Raw genomic sequence first — 20,980 nt, forward strand, 5'->3', positions numbered from 1 at the left:
GTGGTTAGAATGTTTCCTTTACGTAAGTTTCATGGTGCTGTTTGGTATCAGATTTTTTTAAAGTAACTTTTCCTTTTTCTTCGCTTTTTAACTTGGTTCTTGCTAAAAACAGGAACTTGTTTAACATAATAGTGCTTGGTGCAGTCCAGCTTTTCCCTCACAAAATGTTATATGACACTTTGTGCCTCATTTTGTCTTTGGAGGAAAAGATCATCTGCAATGTGGTGTATGTAGGTAGATAGTATTTGGGAGATGGTGTAATATTACAGCCTTTGTGGCATAGGAGGAGGAAGGAAAGTATGCCTTCAGCAGGCAGGTGCTAGCTTAGTTCCTTCACAAAAAATGTGGCTCCTGTCTTTTCATAATACACATTGTGACAAGAGTCTATCTTTGATTATTTTAAGACATGTTCTTTTTTACACCTCATCGCTTTGGAGTGTTTCTCGTCAACTGTGAGCATCAAGCATTGTAGTGTGTAACTTTCCTCCTATTCTTCCAAACGTTGCTAGCAGGTTCCAGGAAATATATTTGCTCTCCCAGGAAAAGTTTGGAACCAGTTGTGTTTAAAAAGCAGTAGTTTTTCCTGGAAACCCATTTGACAGCGCAGGCATGGAAACCACTCAGCATTACACCTCCCTGGTTTGCAAGACTTAGTGTTTATTCCCTAGCATGCAGAAATAGGGGTTTTTGCCTTTAAAAATGGGTTGCAGTTAGAAGTAGGAGAGTTTTAGTAGATAAGCCTATCTTTTTTTCCCAGGATAGGAATGGCAGTGCTGTACGGGAATATAAGCCAATATTGAAATATCTATTATGTTGTATTTTAACCAAAAATCACAAACCAGCAGATTGGCAATAGCCTTTGTAGTTAACCATCTACAAAGTGCCCAGCCCAGCGATCTTTTGCGTAAGAGGAGTGAAAACCAAAGCTGCTAAGTGGATCTTTTGGAATAGCTGTTGTCTTTTGGGGAATGAGTATTTACTTTTTTTACAAATGACATTAGCGCACTCTGGTTGCACTTTAGAGATGGTATTGTGACTTCCAACTTTGTTATTTAATTGTTAATGTTTAGTATGTCTCAATTCTGAAAGTCAATTTAGATATTTATAAAATCAGAATTTTTGAACTTTCAGAGTAGAACCTCTCAGAAAATTATTGTTTCTTGGGTCCAGGTTAGTAAATTGGGGTTGTTTTCTCTGTGATGCATTGCTAATTGTAATTAAATGGCCGTGTGAAGAAAATCAAAGTTGTCCAGTCAAAAGGAAACTATTTCTATGAATCCAAATTATCTAGGAAGACCAGTAAATGCCATACAAGAGCTAGCCAAGTAAAATAAGACTATTTAGCCGTTCTGTTTATAGTCTTTGGAACGTAATCTTCTAAAGCAGGAGCTCTACAAAAAGTAGTCTTAGCGTATAGAAAAAAAGTTGACATAACTATGGCACCTCCTTTGTGGTGGTTTTATACAGAACACATTAAATGAAGATGGGGTGAGGGAACTACTGTATGATTCATATAGGACAAGTTTGAACTCAGACAGTTTCTTGGATTTAGTATAAATATTTATGGCATTGAAGGGGATTTTTTTTTTAATAAGCTTCCTTGTGCTCCGGATCTTTTAGATGTCCTCCTCAGACATCTGGTGTGCATTGCTGCTTGTTTAACCCCCACCCTTCAGTTTTCATGCTGTGGCATCTCAGAGAGCTATCACAGTCACTCTGTGGTTGCCGTAAATTAAATCTCATAGAGCCAGCTGGGAGAATGCTGACGTGCACAGTTTTCCTGCTGAATATTCTAAAACCAGTGGCTACAGTTAGAGGTGAACATTTTGCTCTTGTCTTGCTGTAGGCATCAATCTAAGCTATTTACCAAAGGTGTCAGAAATAGGTATTCCAGCATTAGCAATGATGCTTACAGTTTCTTTACTAGTTTCTGCCTCTTAGAAAAAGCTTCTCTTATCAATGTTATATAACCAATGTCTCTGAGCTCGTCAGCAAAAAAAAAAAAAAAAAAAATTACATTCACTTTCTTTAAAAATCTTTAAAAGTCCTAATTTCTAAGACTATAACTGCTTTGAGGTATGTTATGCTTGCCTTAACAGCTAATCTGTGGATCAACTGAGTTTTTCTTTGTAGTACAGTAATTTGAACACTACCCTGTTTGCTTTTAAGTGTTTCTCAATGAGTCCATTTAGAAGTAAGTACGATAGCAAACATTTTAATACTCATTGTAACGTATTTATATATATATAATCCTCTCTGAAGAATCCTATTATTCACAGAAGCCTAGTTAGTTCAACCTTCAGCTACCCCCATGAAATAAATAGTGAACGTTATCCTTATTTACATAGGGGGGAAAAAAGAGCTGTAATTGTTTAAATTCATGTAAGTCAAGGATAAAGAAGAGAACAACATTCAAAGTGCCTTGACTGTAATACTTTGCTGTAGCTGCTAAACTTTACTGTGATCTATTAGTAAACAAAAAGTGCTTTTACCTGTTTGTTTTGAGATGTGCAAATAAAAAATTGTAATAAATCAGCTAAACAGATAAAAACTCTGATATTTGAAGCTTGGACTGGTGATATATGGGCTAGATGCTTGCTTTTTGGTCAGCAGTCATGGAGGGAACAGAAGCATTTGGACTAAAATCTCTTGTGACTGTGGTTCGTTTATAGTGGACCCCTTCTAAACTGAGATGATGAAATCTGTTTTGGAAGTAGTTGAGTCTTTTTAGCTGATACAAGGAATGACCTCTTCCAAAGAGTAGTGGGATGGAAGAATTTTAAGTTCCCCTATTTGAGCTGCAGGACCTCTGCAGGTCTGTTCTTTTATATCTGAGCCCTGTTGAGTTGCATAAGAGGAATGTGCCCACTGATGCCGGCAGTTAATTTTATATTCTCTTCAGAAGATGAGTTGGGATAAGAAGCTTCAATTAAATAGCAGTCCAGCTGTGGTCATGCAATGCATGGCTCAGCAACAGGCAAGCTGATAACCCATTTATGACCTAAAGCAGTGCTTCCAAACCTTTTTAATTAATGCAGTGTCTCACTGCCCCTGAAGTGGCTGTTTGGTTCCATTAAAAACTTCACAGTTGTATTTAATAGAGTGGCTGCTTAATTATGGGACGGAACATCTTTAATGTGTGATGGGGGTAGAGATCTGCAGAAATGTTTAGGATGTACATCATTCAAATAAAGTGGGGAAGGATTTAACAGTTAATTAACTGGGGACTGATATCATTGTGAGTGATAGTGGTGAGAGATTTAATTTCTGGATCCTGTGGAGCTAGTATCATGTGAATGGTGGGTCACAGACATACAACTGACATTTTTTTGTTACCTTCATTTTATCAACCCATCTGCACTTCCCTGTCTTTTCTGTGTTTTGTCAGGAATGAGTTGCTTCTGCAGCTTTGAAATGAATAAACAAGGAGCCTGGAGTTAAGTTAATCAAAAGGGAGATTCAGTTAAAGACTAGGAGGTATAGGGGGAGGAAGACAAAGCCCTAATTAAAGGCCTTTGAGAAGTAGAGTGTAACTTTGGTACTGCTCACCCATTCCAATCCCATGACTGTCAAGATAACTTCAAAAATACGAATTTCTGCTTGTTCCTTGCTTTTCCAAGAGTTCTGAAAAACCTGTCCTCAGCGCCCAGAAAACTCTGAGAAACGCAGTCCAGGCAGCATGTAATTTTTTGGTAGCAAACACAACCCTTCCATCTATCTTTCTTGCCTTAGCTTCCCCTTGGAGAGAACATTTGTTTTAAGTGACCCTGCAAGTTGGCCCCATAAACCACCCTCCTTCTTGTGAAATAAACAGTCCAGCTATGATTTAGACAGTGCTCCCATCTATCCCTTAGCACCATAGGGTTGTCTCCCTTTTATCTCTCTGAATCTGACAACCTCTAGCAATCTCAGTCACTGCATTGTAGTGCTGACTATTGGAGTGGGTAGGAGCATTAATTCAGATCCATTTTCTTCAGTCCTTTTGAGGAGGAGGAGTTAATAATGTTCTCTGGTACCAGGTTTTTCACAACTGAATCTTCTAGTGGAGCAGTGGTTTTCAAGCTCTTGTACTCTGTGGCTACCTAAAATTTTTCTGTGCATCTCTTCGTAGTGAGGTTTTTTCCCCAATAAAATTACTTACATTAGTTGCATGTCACGAACCCAAGATTAAAAACTGCTATGTCATAGGCACGAGATGAATTTTGTCTGTTTCCTTAGTGGTGGTGTGTGTCTGTCTGTTTTGGAGGACAGTCCTTTCAGGAACAATGGTGATATTTTGGATTTTTTATGTATGATTCTTTATACCAGCACCCATACCCCTGGAGAAATTACATGGCATCCTTTCCTCTCCATCTCATGATCCACACTGTTCTCTGGGCTCTTCTAGAAGGTGAAGCCTTCACAAGTTTTTGGTTATTAAAACAGTACATGTGAGTAATAGCTGAGGAAGACTATTGGGTTGTGCCTCAGAATAGAAAGCCAGTGGGTTGAAGGATCTGTATTAGCCAACACTGTAGTGCTTATGATGAGCTTGAATTCATTCTCTTCAGCTGACTCGGTCATATCTCAGCCTACTGCCATCAGTTACAGTAAACCCCTGCGCATAAGAAATTGGCAAGCTGACACAGCCTCCTCATTTTCTATGTAAATAGCATGATCAAAAGACTATCTTGTTTTCATCTGAATGGCCCATGTAGTTTGCTGTTGGATTCAGAGTGCTTGACTGCTCTGCACAGTTGTCATTGCTCTCTTGCTTTCCCTCTGTAGAAGGGATTTTGGAGCCTGTTTTGAAGGACAAAGGGATTTTGTTCTTTACAATGGATTCTTTGTGGGAGATGGGTTGGAATTGTTCTGACGTTCTGTGGATTAAAGTCTTCAATATTCTGTCCAGCTTGCTTGAAGGAGCTCTGTGTTCCTTAAGTACGTGAGTCCATTTCAGACAGCCTGCAATCAGGTAATGGAGGAGCAAAACTGAAATTGAAGTTTTTCCTGTGTTCATCAGGCCAAATGTAATTTGCTCATTTCACCTCAGTTTAGGAAGAGATTACCACATTGGTGACCATGAAGCCAGCAGCAGCTCCTGGTTGTGTGTCCATGTGCACGTGATGAACGAGGCTTGCCTGCAATCCCGTCTCCTGCCCTGTGGCAGCAGCTTCTGCTGTTTGGCTGCTTGGCTATGTGCCATATGGGGAGAATGCAGTAGCCAAGACTTCTTTGCTTTTTATGGCTTTTTTGTGTGTGTTTTGGTTTTTTGGTTGGGTTTTTTTTGTTTGTTTGTTTGTTTTTTTTAACTTACCATTTTGAGGTGACTTGTATGCTACTAATAGGAATCCAATCAGGGAACTTAGCACTAAGCTTTGCGGGACTTGTGCGCAGTACAAGGGTCTAAACAGTGACCTTACTTTTTTCCAAATCCATTCCAAAGGGAGCCACCCATGTGTGCATATATTTTATGAACATTTTGAATATATTTGCTTTTGTGTTTGTATTTTTAAAATACAGCATTTATATCCTCTCTGAAGGGCCTTAGACCTTCCAGGTAGGGAATTTGGGAAAAATAAAATGGAAATAAAAGAAACATTGCTTGAAAGTGCAATATCGGATTTCATGGCTCTTTTAGCAAGCTCATTTTCTTGATGCTCTGAATTTTTCCACATGTAGCAAAGGAGAATAATGTGAGGAAAGGTGTTTGGAGCATGTTTATAGTAAACTACAATAAAAGCTTGCAGTATATCTAAAAATAGGCTCCAATTTAAATAAGTGGAATATTTTTTTTTTACCTTTGCATAGCACCTTTTGCTTCAAATCCTTATGAAAGAAAGTGCACAATTTATTAGATTTAATATGACCCCGCTACAAGTGAACATCTCAAAATGAATGTTTTAAACGTGGTCACCACAGAATATACTGACTGTGCTCATATCCACAAGGGGCACTGGTTATCCAGTGCAGTAGTCTAGAGTTCAATTTATGTTGCAGGATTGTATCCATGAAATATCAGCCATCAGAGCAGAGGGTCATGTTTCTGACCTGAGTATCTGCTGTCCATTAAGAGAAATGGTACCTAAAAACAAACAAACCAACCAAAGAGGGAGAGTAGCAAATGTCTATTTAGGAGGAATTATTCAAATTTGAGCTTTCACAAATTCAATTTCCTATTTGTCTCTTTGCCATTGCATGAAAATACATAGTTACAAGATATCATTTAGGATTTTGAAATACTGCTTAAGCATCCAATCTAACAGTTTTTTCTTTTGTGATCTTGCTGTGACTTTGATTTACTTTTGAAATAGATGGCAGGTCTTCTAGCTTTGATCGTTTCTGCTAAAAGACAGGCTAGTCTTTGATCAGTTTAGCTTTGCTGTCTTTTATGTAATACAGTAAGTCATTTAGCTGGGTGACAAAAGAAAGAACACCTAGATCTGGAAACCACTGTCATTTTGGAAGGCAACTTCTTCAATATACTGACTTAGTTATATTTGATTCACAGTTTTTTATTGATAGTGGTTTTATGTTTTTAATAAAATCACATTGTCACGCTCATAAAAGTAAATCTTTTTATCTGGCAACTTTTAAAATCCACTTATCAGAAATGTGAGAGAATGGCATATAATAGTTTTGCAAATAAATTAAAGGAAGCTGAATTCTGATGATATGTTTATTATTTAAACTTTGCATGGTAGTAGTTTTAATTACACATTCTGGAATATTTTTCTGTATCAGGAATTGCTGTAACCATCAGCATGGTGTTTGTTTCCCACTTTCTCAAGTGTACGTGTCCCATAAGCATTTCAGCCAGGTTAGAAGATGAAAATGACAGCGTCTTATCTCGAGGCACCAAGACTGGTGGGACTTCACCTCTCTTCGTGGGTCTAGCCCTCAGACACTTGCCAAGAATCTTTAGAGATTTCGGCTGCATGGAGGAGAAGACATTACCTCGCACTGAAGAAACTTAAATGGCTAAATTTCAGTATTACTATACGTGGAGTGTGGTGTAGGGATACACCAGAACTACTTACAGTACTTAACAATACAGTAGGTTTTGCCAGGGAATTAAATGGATCGTATATCTTTTTGCTGCCCAGTAAATACAAATGTCATGTTTTCTAAGTACATAAAAGAACGTGAAACTTACTGTTTTCTGCAGAAAATGTAAATGTTACTTCTCCCTTTGTCTTCCTTTCTCTTTTGTCCCCTCCCTTGTTTGGGATGCCCTTGTTGGGTCATGCTGTTCTGCACCAAATAAAAGTAATGTGTAGCCTTCTATGTAGGAAGTACAATTAGTCTGAGGACTTCAGCAGTTGTACCTTCATCAGCTTATTCAGCAAGGTATTACTGTCAGTTTTGAAGTGTCTAACACAGGGTGGTTCGTCGTTGGTGCTCTTTTGACGTTTCCTTTATGCACGGGTATATTTACTGTCGTGGCTTTTACCTGAACAAGGTTTGTGCGTACCTGGCCATATACAGTCACAGGACAAGGCTAGCCAGAGAGTGACAATGTTTCTGTGTAGGACAGTCCACTATTCTGTAATTACTTTAGGTCTTGCTTGCGTGCCAAACCCCATATTACTTGGCAGGGCCAGGTGGCCCAAGCACAGTGCTGTATTAAGCCACGTGCTGCTTTCTGTACTCGGTCGTACTTGGTAGCTCTGCTTAGCACAGCAGCTTGCCTTTCTTTCATATGAGCCTCTGTAATGCATTGAGCAAACATGAAATGGTAATTTGTGTTCATTTTTAGTCCCTCTTAACCGACATTAGATGTTTGATACAGGTTTTTCCTGCAAAGAGCTGGCAAAAAGGCTCAGAAAGGAGTGCTCTTTGGGAGCAACCCTGCTTCCTGACCAAAAAACCCATCCTCAGTCTTGAATGGAGGGAAATCCTTTTTTGACATTGATGTTAGCAGGTACAGTAGACATGCCTGGTGCTATTTATCTGGAGATTAGTGTAGTTTAGCATTGATTGCATTTAAATCGTGTCTGCCAGATAACTGGAATCTTTTTTTAGCCGTAGTTTACATAAGTACGGGTACTCTAAGCAGAAGAAAGGAACATTTTTTAGACTTTCAGCTCAGACAGGTGCTGCAAGAGTTAGCTAAATGGGACATTATCTTAAAGGGACATCTGCAAATGTGTGAAGTAGTCTCATGCTCTACAGTTAGACCTAAGCCTGAGTTCATTGTTGGGTTGGAACTGAACACAGCCCCACAGTCGCAACTGTTGAGGTGTGAAAATTGAAATTTGACAGAGGAAATATTAAGGAGTTCTGCCGGACAGAAGTATTAAAACTTACTCCATCCTGCTTCCTTTGTGGCATATCTGCTGCCGTTCTTTCCATGCCACCAATTTCTTGCCTACTTACAGAGATACTTTTTTACAGTTAATTTTTTTTTTCCTCAACACCAAAAATGAATTAAAAGGAGACTCTTTCAGTTGGTACCTGGATAGCAGAGTGAAGAGAATTTATTTCGATCACAGTTTAAGTGGTCAGCAGAGACTTTTTACTTCTCTTATGTAGTTTGTAGAACTGAAACAGTTATCTGTATAAGTCAATTTATGTAACAGAGAGAGTGTGCACATGCTATTTTGTATGGCTATGCTTTTACAGTATGATGAGAGACAATATAAGATGATGTCAGTTTTTTACAGTATGTTTAAAGGAGCAAAAAGAGTTAGGTTTGAGGAGGCAATTTTGCCATTTTCTGCCTGTTGCAATTTAGTGTTTTGTATATAACACAGCATTTTCAAGACCTATTAGGCTGAAATCTGCTTTAGACTGTGCTACTCGGCTCTGATTAACAAGATGTTTTCTAAAGGATCCTCGAGCAAGCATGCCTGCACTCTACAAGTGATACCACTGTACCTAAACGCGTTTCTTTGTGCAGTCTTTTGAACGAAAGAGGAGGAAAAAGTGGGTGGAGATGACTGAATGCAGAGGTCGCTATTTTATGTTCTTGCTTGCAGTGTCAAGCATAATGTGTCCCTCATTGGCAGGCATGGTCAGATGGAGGGGCCAGAACAGAATAGTTGATTTAATCACTGTATTTTAGTTTTGGCCATGGGTTTTCTGGCATACATATTTCTGCACAGTGGTAGCCAGAGCTTGGTTCCAGGAGTAAGTGCTTTTCATGTGTTTTGTAAACGGAGGAGAGCAGGCTTTTGCCAATTTTTCTGTACATGTATATGTGACTCTTTGGTTTCTACTAAATTAGATTTTTGCCATATTACAATAAAGTTGGTAAAATACCTGTCAGATCAGTGAATCAGTAAGTTGACTGCTGAAAGAAATCTGTCAATTATAATAAAAAATATTTCCAAAATTGAATTTCATAGCAGTTTTATCATTACGCTGTTCTCATTAATACTTATTCTTTTGTTGTTTCTGTAGTTTGCTGTTTTATTATGCTCTCCAGGTAGGCCTGTTTTATGTACTACAAAGGAAATACAGACTACTGTGACTTTGTTTACAGTGTTTGGCAGACTACTTTGCAGAATTAAATCTTACTTAAGCTCAGCTTAAATCATATCTTTTATAGAAACTGCAATCCAGAAATGAAGTAGTGGTACAAAATGATGTTTTTACATAAGGGATTAGTTTGTTTGTTTGAGTGGGGGTTATAGAAATATTCAGCAATTATATAAATAAATATAATTTATGACTGCTGCTTAGGATATCTTTTTTCATGAACCAAAGATTTACTACTGAGGAGTCTGAATGGATTAATTCATTTTCTTTGGTCAAGCAAGTTAAGTAAATCTGCATTAAATTACATACTTTTAAGATTGTCTGTAGTCTAACTATTTTACACAGATTTAATTTCTGGGGAATTTCACAATTTCAAGGATATCAGTTCTCTTACAATGTATACTATGCTGTGAAGTAATACCCAAACTAGGCAGCTGACAAGATCTGCAGATTAATTCTGTGGTACTGCATTGTGATTCTTTTGTTTTGATGACTTGTTGAATTAATTTGCGGTGACTTCCCTGCTTGGTATTTGATATCTCAAATCATGTGATTTTTGTGCATGGATTGGAATTTTTATGCCATTTATCCCAATTTATGTTGGCACAGACTGACTTCTGTGTTTGAGATAGTGGAAGAAAACATGCAATAGTTTGAGTTCATTCCAATTTATTTGTGATTTAATCTCCTCAGGATTGTTAGAATATAGGAATAGAAAATAAAAGACATTATAGTATCTTTTTCACATATATATAGCTTTTGTGAGTGTCTTGGCTTTTCAGCAGGAAAGTTCTGTATGTCATGAGGGCTAAATTTTGATCTTGAATCAGTAAACTGCCCTTGAAGATCTTCAGGTGCTATTGATTCCTGGGAATGTCTGGCCCTGAGAACATGAGGCAACTCCGTTTACTAATGAGAGTTTGTCTGCATGGAGGTATTGGAAAAGGTAATTAAAGGTGTAATGCATGTTAATTAAAGACTGTTAAATGCTTGTGCCCATGGTTTTATTCATTGAGTGGCCTGAGGTCATGGTAATTCAATCCAAGACCTTAAAGGTAAGGACCCTGTTGACAGACACCAACAACCGAGAATTCTTATTCTTACCTTTTTTTTTTTTTTTTTTTTTTTTTTTTTTCCAAGTTAATAAATGTGTCAGAAATTTACTCTTGTGGACAAATCCATTTGTCAGATGCAGAACGGAAAAGTAAAATGGTCAAGGGCAGTGCTGGAATTTTCTTTCAAAGAGTTTTATTTCAATCTGTCTTAAGGTCTGTATCATGTCAATCTTCAGCAGGAAAGATGAAGCCTTTCATTTCTGGAGTGTAATTAATGCTCAGATTTTATGCATTAATAGTAGCCAGCAGGAGAGAGGAAATTGGGAGGGGGAATAGGATATGGTAGCCATGACTTAGTGCAGCACATACTGAGTTGCTAGGTCAGAGAGGAAGGAAGCTAGCTGCCAAAATAGTGTGTATTTTTTTTCTTTTTTTTTTTTTCCAGTCTTTGGTAACTCCTGGAGTTCTCAGACATATTTTAAGACTTCTCTGGTGTCTTGCTATCAAATCCACACTTGTAAAAACATGACTTTTGCTGTTGTGATGTTTGTATTGCATGGGCATTTCAGTAGGGACACAGATACTGCTGACTGAACCACAAGAGAAATGCAAACAGTGTTGAAGATCACTGTTTACAGAGAACTATCCTGAAAAGATAGAGAGAACTATCTCCTGAAAAGTACCATGCTGGTTTTACAAACATTTAGTTTGCACGTGTTAATTTGACTCACTTTCAGTTTAGGCTTGTAAGTGGTTAAAATAAAAGAACATTCTAGCTGACTGCATGGACTTCTGTCAACTGAGTGCACTACTGCAGTACTGCTATATAGGCAGACACTACGTCACGTTGTTATCTCTGTTCAGCTTGTCTGTGCTTTATCACGTTGCCTAACAGTTTTAATAAAAAAAAAAAAAAAAAAGAAGAAAAAAAATGGAGACTAGTATGAATAGTTGTAAGTAGAACTGTCTGAAAGCAGCAGATCTGGAGTGCCTTACACCAGCTGCTTACTGAAACAAAGAGAAGTATTATAGGAGGCACAATAAATGTGTTTGCTATCTCTGCTTTCAGTTGCAGTGCAGACACAAACTGTCACAGTAATGAATTTTGAAGACTGGAGTTTGGGAATTTTATAAAACACAGTTGTTTTATCAGAGTGTTGTCTTGCCAGCTGTATGATGCGAGTCTGGTTACCATGGAGTGTGGTCAGTTGGGGGAGACAAATCTAGTCAGTAAAACAGCATTTTCTGTGGTAGACTCTGCTGTGGTTTCTCCCTCTCTGGTTTAAATTCAGGTTTGGTAAGGAGAAAAGCAGTGGGGAAAGAAGATGCCTTTTTATTTAAATAAAAAGCAGTTTAAGCCCTAATCAAACTTATGGGCTACAGGAGAACCCCTGGTGCAGTACAAATACAGGTGTAGGAATATGCAGTTTATCCCCGTGAACAACGTAGAGATATTTTTCCTCTTGATCCTACCCTGTTATCTGGACTTTTTTGTTTGGTATTGTTCTCTGCTTGCCTTGTGTCTCTGCATGGTGGACCATGCAAGATGCTAAGCACTGTCCACTTGTATTTTCTGCTCAGGAGGAGGTGCTCAGTATCTTCCAACCTGTCCTCTAAGAGCTCTTACTGCTCCTACCTGCTCACCACTGCCACCTGTTTGAAGTTTGCTTAATTTGTTTAATTTTGGCCGAGTGGCCCGGTGGTGCTGCAGACAAACATATCAGAACTATCCAGCCTATCTGAAGGCCTTGGTGTCCCCTGCATAATTACCATGTTACTTTACAATTAGGAAAATGCATTACCAAATTTGACAAGCTTTAATTAGAAGCCATTCCTTTCCTTGCTAAATTTCTTTAAAATCAGTTTCTTTATTTCCAACATATAATAATAATAGCATTTTTACCAGATTTTGTACTCAATCTGAATGTTCATCTATAAATGCTGTCATTACCATGCATATAATAAGATGAATATTTATAACTTCTTTTGAAAGAAAAAAAAGAACATTGAGGTAATCGTGTAGTATCAGGGTCCTAGTCGCTGTTTGGGAAAGAGGAAAAGTTTCTAATGTACTAAATTAGACAATGTCTAGAGGTTTTTGTCTTTTGTAAACACCAGAGTTACCTTTACGTGGATATTTAAGTTGGCATGTTCTGTCAGGAGTTGCTCAGGAGAAATCAGTAGGAGTTAGGTGCCTACATTGAATTTGTGGAATTTTGTGTTTGAGTCTTCAGAAGTGATATGAGATACTGCAGAGGGAAGAGTGATTGCATATGGGTGGGATGAAAGTATCATAAAACTTAGTCGATGAAAGTTTATCCTTTGACATTGGTATTAACTTACTTTTTTCAAAGGTAGAAGTGAGGGAGATTCCTCACCGAGAGAAACTGGTATGATGTGGTTTACTTCTAAAGTTAAGTACGTTTAGAATATGATCGTTATGTAGGTGGAGGTTTCTACTGGCAAAATATAAAGGCTGAAGAAAAAAATGCAGAAATTTTACTGATATGAAGATTATTTCATATGGGAGGTCTTTTTGATAAAAGCTGCTCTTGTGATGTTAGAGTGGTTGTGGGGGGCTTCCCAATTAACACTTTGGTTGTTCTGAACAGGAGAGGGTCTGGATGTCTGTCTTAGACCCTTTGCAGTAGAGCACAGTTTTTACTATTTAGAGCTGAGATGGAAAGTTCCTATTTAGATTTGGTGCCAGAGTCTTTAATAGAAATCATGACTTGTGGTGTGTTATAGGTCAGTGTATATTTGCTAGTTTATATTATGCTGACTAAATTGGCAAAATGCTTATTTTTACTGGTAAACATTCAGGAGGTTTTCTCCTCACTCGTTCTTTTTCCAACAAAATAGTATTTGTCGTGTGTGGAATTAGGGCAGCATTTTATAAATCGTCTGCCTCGGCAATGATGTGAAAATGTGTGGTGGCATACAAAGATTTCCATTGTCAGGTACCTCAGGGCTGTCGATGGAGTTAAATTTATCCTAATTTTAGTCCTGGAAATTATGGCCATGTAGAAAACAAAATGCTTCTGGCAGTGTAGGAAAAATACAAATTTTAAACTCTGGCAGAAGTGGCTATTTCAGGGACATTACCAGAATAGGTAACCCTGGTTCATTTAGCTCCTCTCCAAGCCCCTTATGAAGCCCTAAAAGCATTTTTTTTTAACATCTTTAAATCCCTATGAGGTCTAAGTATGACCTGTGGCTGTAAGGATGTAAGTTCCAGTGAAATCCGTAACTGCTGGTGAAATGCAGCACTGTGCTTTAGGGTGTACATTTAGTGAGACATTTAACTGAAATGGGAAAAGTACTGTGGTCACACTTTAATGCATGCTTAGTAACAATATGTGAATATGTTTATGCGCAAGCTAATTGTATCGTTTCTGGAATTATTTATACACAGTTCCCATATGCTGTGAAAGGCATTTTCTGATAAGTGTTAGATTATATAAAATGTATAATCTACACAGTACTCTACCATCAGTCTGCCTAGTTGAAAATTAGCATTCTTAAAATTGAAATTTTGTGATTCTTCTGCTGAAGAACTCTGCTATTTCATTCATTGCTTCAAGCGTAGTTTAAAAGTATAGAGAAGGACATTTAAGGACAAATTTAAAACTTGCATCAGCAAGTTCCAATTTTTTCCCTAATTTTTACCTTGCATAGTTATATACCAGACAAGCTTGGTTTGGATAGCTTTTTATAAAAGGAATCATTTAAGAATTTGAACGTTTATTCAGTTTTAGATCTTGAATATTTGGCATAAATGTGAACTGTAGCCCTGGAATTTATAACCACAACCATAAGAAAAGGAACAAAGCGTGTTTCATTGCGAATAGTCATGCTTTACAGAATGAGGTAATGAAAGTTCAGTGTTGGAATGGCAGCTTGTAAAAGGAAATGCTTCTGAATAAAAATGCTGTTGGAAAGATGCGTTAGCTCAACCTTTCGGATCATCTGGGGTGAGTTGACCCCTCTCATATTACATTTTTTCACCTGTTTATTCCAGCATAAAGCACTAAGGTATGGTTTATGATGCCTTATTTATCTTACAACCATGTTAAATGCGCCTCTGCAGACCTGACATCTGGTTGGGAAATTTTTCTGCAGGAATGTTTTCAAAGAGTATGCTGTTTTGCCTTGCTTTTCCCTGTCGTGTTCATTCTCACTTGTCTTCCTGCAGGTGAAGCAGCTCTAAGAGGTGAGCCCAGAATGCAGTCTCTTCCAGTATCCTCTGCTCTAACCAACCATCGAACAGGCCCTCCTCCTATCAGTCCCAACAAGAGAAAGCTCAGCATGGACCAAGGGGATGATGAGCTAGACTGTGAAAATGACCATGTTTCTAAAATGAGTCGAATGTTCAATCCGCATCTGTAAGTGTCTTGCTTCTGTTACCGCTGGTTCAGAGAATTTAATGCTATCCTCTTCATTTTTGTGTGTGCTAAAATCATACTGTGTCTAAAACTTTGTGCTAGATTTTTCCTTTGTTCCAGTTTGTGTGGAAGATTTGCACAAAGGCTGGTGTGATTAGATGGGTGACTTCTTGTTTTCTTTTGTTTTCATACAGCATGAAGTAACAGGAATTAGCTCAACTTGACTATTTATAGTAAAACATACGTATTCACCTTGCAATTTCTCAAGTATTGTTCGTTTGTTCTTTGTAATCTGCTCCTTTCACTTCCCCTGATTCTGAGAGCTCTGTACTCTTTGCTGTGATGGGGGTGGGGAAGCAGAAGGAGGGGAAACAGAAGTGCTTTGCATTTTTCTGAGGCCAGGAGATTGTGAGCCAGCTGCTCTGTAGTCTGCCTTGACAACTGGGCAAGCTGCAGTTGTTGCTAAACATTACTTAAAGGATTGCACCGCAGCTCTGACAGTCAGATGTGGAATTTTTCACACAGGTAAGGTGTTGATGAGTTAGGTGCATGTGTTGGGTAATCATCAAATGCCATTCTTGCTGTGTTCTCATTCCTGGGAATGCAAGTCTGGTTGGCATGAACTACAGGCTTAGAGAATTCCTTTCATTCTTGACTGGAGGAAGTGATCCGAGCGGTTCAGCAGTCCAGGGCAGCCCGATAGCTGTGCGCCTTTCCCTGCTGCCTCAGCTCCTGCAGCCTCTGCATTCCTCGCATTCCACGCTGCTGTGGACTGTTGTGTTCAGTCATAAGATGTGGACAGAGGTATTTATCCTCAAATAAATCACTATAGTGTTAGTCAGAGGCTGGGCCTGTAGTCTGCAGTCTTGGAATTTGTTACAAATCAGGAATCCAGCACTGAAGCAGTGCAAAACAATAAAAGCTCACAAGCAGAAAGAGGCTTCTTATTTACAACATACCTTGTTCTTTCTCTTAAAATCTTAACTATTTAGAGCCTTTCCTTGGAGCTGAGAATGCTGGTATTGGAAAGAACAGTATGCTGCATTTCTGTGGCATATGTACATGACACAGCTGAAGAAATTTGTGGCATTTTTGAATTGTTATGTAACTTTGTGGGAAAAGGTGGGGGTTTTTTAATTTATTTTTTTTTTAGAACTCACTTGCTGGTGATGAAATAAAACACAGCTGGCAGTTACGTACATTATAACACTTTATACAGTGGAGGCCATAAAAATAATGAAGTCTGAACCAACAGACTCATGTGCAATGAAGGTTCAAAACTAAAAGATACAGGCAGTTATTTACTGTGATCCCTTAGATGTATTTTAAAGCTATCTGATCTTTTCCAGTATGGTATGTTTTCACTTATACGTGGTATGAGTGTGCTACGTTTTTACTCAATAGATTCTTTCTGTGATTTTTGTATATGAAGTGTGCATCTTTTCTTCCTATAGTAAAAAGCACTGGTTGTCTGCCCTAGTGTTCATGTGATGGGACTAAATCTATTTCAGTTAAACCATCTACTGCAGATGAATCATAATCTACAATAGCATACACAAGGCCATCTTTTTTCTACTTTATTTTGTAAGTTTGATCTGGCCGTACGAAAATATGCCTTTAACTGAATATTGCAAAACCTCAAACTTTTGTGATATATCTGAAATAGCTGAATATCTATATATTTCAGATAAATCAGAAAAGTTCACAAATGTTCTCCAAATTTTACCTCCATTTCCCTCCCACCACCACCAATCAAATTATTTTTTTTTTATTGTTTTTCATATTTTCCCTCTTTTTTAGATTATGATGTTTTGGTTTAACAACAGAAATGGATTACTCAAACTTTGTGGGACTGTTCTAAAAATTTTGTTTTGGAGGTGGGAAGTGTGTTGTAGAAGCTTGACTTGCTCACAGTAAAGAAAATTAGTAGATTTGGGGAAAGAAATATTTTATGGAACACAATAATGGCAGTCACATTGTAGTGACTTGGGAGTTCTAGAAGTGTAAGTTTGACGTGAAGTTTAGAAAACCAGATCCATACGAGATGTGGAGTGTGATGGGGAGACTAGATGGCACGGTATCTTTGGTGATAGCAGAGACATTTTTGTGATTTGGACTGTAAAGATGAAGCTTAGAGTCTCTGTATTTTGAACTTTTCAGGACAAAGTCCCCTGAAAGCATAGGGCGAAAGAATTGGTGACAGAAAACTAGGCATAGCTGCCCCAGTCAATATTAGGGCTACAGACCACACATCTTTGCCACATAGCGGTGTTTAAATCCATACTCCTCTGGCTGAATGTCTTCAATTATTCTAAATGTCCAGATGGGCAGATCTTTTTCATTTGGAAGTCAGCGCTTAGAAGACAGAAGTCTTTATAACCGCAAGCAGCTCTTGTTCAGACATTCGGGTCTTTGTGATTGCGTTGGTAGAACTGTGGAGCAGTTGTATATTCATCCTGTTAACACCAGGGTATTGTGGTCATTATAAATGGTAGAACCTTTTGTTAGCATTTTGATGTTAACTCTTCGGTACCAGCACCCTGGTGTCTCGGTCACTGTGCTTCTGTGGGAATGGATCCATTTAAATGCTTTGGATATTTTATTAGAAATCCAGTGATGCCAGCCTTTTGTTTGGAAATTGAATACTTTGAGATACTCCCTGCTCAGGTGTAACTCCCTGATGTATCTCCTTTGATTAGGTTCTTTGAGTTGTACTTGGGTATGTTTACTTTTATCATGGAAAAACACAACTATTGGAGTACAGTCTCTGGAGTAGAGTGAATCATATGCCCTGGCAATCCTACTATGTTTCTAAAATATGTAATGGAATTCCTGTGCAAAGAACCATTTATCAAAGGCTCTGTTTTTCAGAGGAGATAATTTTCAGCTTCAGGGTAATAAAATATACTTGAGACCCTGTGGATTAATTTTTAAAAATCAATATGTGCAACTGCCTACCTTACAGCAGCTTACTGGACTGTATTTACACAGCTTCTGTATTTTTGTGGTCATAGAGATTACACCCATAAGTTCCTTACTTGGGAAAAACAAATACTTCCACCCCAAATTAAAAACTAGGCACTGTAATATGAAATTGCTTTATTTTCATTTCACACTTTCTTGTGTGTCCCTCAAATGTTTTACTTAAAATGTAATCGCTAAATAATCTTGCTGAAGTAAAACGTGCTTTTTGTACCATACTTTATTTTCTGGTGCTTTGTAAAGGAGAAGCAAGCTTATTTTAAGCCTCAAGTTGAAACGTGCCTTTGTTTTCCTATGACTTCACTAAAATCACCTTGATTTGCAGAAGAGTAATTAGGAGCTTGATTTATATAAGAATTACAAGCGCTTTATGCATGGGTAGAGTGGCTGGAGAGCTATACCAGTCTGTCTTAACAAACGAAGCTGCTTTGTTATATTTCCAAGGTGTATGTAACATTTCATGGCAACTGCTGTGTAAAATTAACTCTATCTGGGCGTTGTGATGTCAGGGGAACGTGAATGAAGTGCCTTGTACCTTTAAGTGAAGGTCTCGGGCCTGACCTGCGTTATGTGGGTTTCTTGTTTGTCAGGCTGGAGGCATTTTCTCATTTTCACAGTTCAGCTGAAAACAAAGGCCTCCTTATCCTTGCAGGGAGCTCTTAAGAGCTGACATCAGCCTTTTCCCAGCGGGCACCAGTTCTGCTGTAAGAGTCCTTGCAGGGAGCGGAGCGGTCCGATAGCAGCTTCTTCTCGGGGCGTTTCGCTTGCCAAGTAGCGAAGAGAAGGAGTAAATGCCAAGAGCGCGACATTTTTAATTTTTTTAAAAAAAGAAATTACACTGGGCTGGTTTTGCGTCTCTGATTTTTTTGGTAGGAACTAGCAAATAAGTAACTGCTTTTGGGCAAGGGACGGTTATGGCTAATACTTTATACTTTGTGGTGTAGCAATTTTAAAAATAGTTTGTACGCTAGCAAACTGTGGGATCACATCACTATATTTAAGGTTAAAGTGAATTGATGTCACTGACCTCTTCAAAAGGATTCAGATTTTGTGTTACTGGTAAAATTATACGTGAAACTGGCTGTTTGAATTTGTATTGGAAGGGACTATTATTTTTGTTCGCTTGTCGAGTGCATCAGGCTGGAAGTTAGCATTTTTGGTTTGGGACAGGCAGGCTTGTGAATGGAATATTTTCCCCTCAATCTCTTTGTCACAATTCCCATTTGCTTTGGTGGCATTTGGATCGCAGTGATAATTTCTGTATGAAAATCATCTTAGAGCAAAAGTTTGCAGCTGTTAGGTAGATGTCTGAGGAATAATCATCTCTTAATTTGTGTGATACAGAATTTGGCTTTTTCTTGTAATAAGAGAAAGGTCTACACATGAATAAGGTAGTTTAATTTGTATCGCATAAGATGATGTTTAGTTTTGGACATAACCATACAGACCCAGACACTTCCATTCCAATTGTAGATTGTGTCTTTGCTTTTGTTACAGTGAAGAATCTTGGCAAACCTGATCCATAAAGCCAGACTAGATCCCTGGAGTTTGGAAGCTGCCATATATCATCAGTTTAATATCCAATGGAGTTTGCTCACTTTAAAGACACTGTAATAGAAATTATCCTGGCATCCTTTTTAAAAAAATCTGTTTTAAGATGTCCTGAAAGTTACCTGGATTCGAAGACCATAGAATAATTCAGGTTAGAACAGGCTTTAGGAGGTCATTTCATCCAACCTCCTGCTCAAAGCAGGGTCAGCTGTGTCCCCTTCAAGCTTGTAGTAGCTCAAAGCAAGGAATTTTGAGTAAGATCTGAAGTACTTGATAAACGATGCTCCTTATTAGAGGAGGACTCTGTCACCTTCCTCCTTACCATTCCCTGACCCCAGCTGAGAATGCAGGGTGGAAATGTTCTGGAGAAAATCAGGTCCCTGTTGTGGTGGAAGCTGGCTCCAGCTCCGAGCGGGGCTTGCAAAGATTTAGAACTGGGTTGCAGAGGTAGCGTGGGAGCTTTCTGAAAAGTCTTTTGCTGCTAACTACTGCTTTTTTTGGTTCCAAAATTCATGTGGTATTAAGAAATATGTTTACACTGTCATTTTATTGTGACAAATTGGAATTGAAAAAAAAAAACACAAACCCAACACACACAACTCAGAACACCCAAAATGTCTCTCATTTGCTTGCAGGCATCTTTGCTGAGTTCTCTTGGCACAAATATGCCTTTGAAGTATTTTAGGATTAACCTGGTGTTTTCAAAGCAGTCCTGTTGAAGCTGAAATCCTCTGTATTGCCAGTGGAGCTGTTACAATGTGGCTCTTGTTGATTACAGTGGACAAAGGATTACAGAGCAGGTTTCAAACTGCTTTTTCTAATTCTTTTTTTTTTTTTTTCTTGTATGCGTTCCTTGAATGCTGAACCAAATCAATCAGATATATTTTCTTGTTTATTAATGGAGATCTGGCACTACACAAAATTATTCTTAAATTGTTTCCAACAAATGTTCTTTAAATGGAACCTTCAGAGACGGACTTGAAAGAGCTAATGTATCTGAGTTAATATTTAACACTTGAGTTTTGCAGAAGTTCTTATCCAAGGGGGAATTTGAGAAAGTACTCAAGTCCCTTTCAGTTCAGGAGGGTGTAGCCAAGCACATGTGAAATGCTTGTTGTGAACAGTTTCAGGGCTAAAAATTGATTGATAGCTTTATCAGTCCTTCGCAAAAAGACCTGATCTGTCAAAATTTGGGTATATGTTTAAGTACTCGAAACATCAGGCAATGTTAGCTCAGGTGTTTCCACTTGCAAACAGAAAGGTTTTGTTAGCTAGCTCCAGAATGCTGCTTTGAGATAATGTTTTCCACTTTCATTTTCCTCCTTTTGCAAAGAAGCATGAAACTTCCATAGTAGGTTAAGGCTCCAAGCTGCCTGGTGAAGCCCAGAGCTGTGCCATCGCTGTACAGAGGTTCCAGCACCCACGGGAGGAATCGCCCCCATACTGGCGGTGATGAGGAGGCCTGTGCACGCAGGGACAGAACACGAATCCCTCCAGCCCGGTGTTGGATTTTTACCCGAGGGGCTGTTCTTTGGTTTCATTAAA

The 20,980-nt window shown here is 38.4% G+C and overlaps 1 protein-coding gene across 4 annotated transcripts in view; it reads left to right on the forward strand.

Moving 5' to 3' along the window:
* The window catches only part of VGLL4 (vestigial like family member 4), a 92,188-nt gene that overhangs the window by 52,042 nt on the left and 19,166 nt on the right, over positions 1-20,980 (forward strand). For 3 of the 4 annotated variants that reach the window (XM_049826796.1, XM_049826795.1, XM_049826797.1), the window contains one exon: positions 14,713-14,902. In XM_049826796.1, coding sequence (XP_049682753.1) covers positions 14,713-14,902 — 190 coding nt within the window. Of the gene's footprint in view, positions 1-14,712; positions 14,903-14,955; positions 15,428-20,980 lie in introns of those variants that run through there. The other variant, XM_049826798.1, reaches the window with a different exon arrangement.

The sequence above is a fragment of the Accipiter gentilis genome, chromosome 23 (assembly GCF_929443795.1).
Source record: "Accipiter gentilis chromosome 23, bAccGen1.1, whole genome shotgun sequence".
NCBI classification, from domain to species: Eukaryota; Metazoa; Chordata; class Aves; order Accipitriformes; family Accipitridae; genus Astur; species Astur gentilis.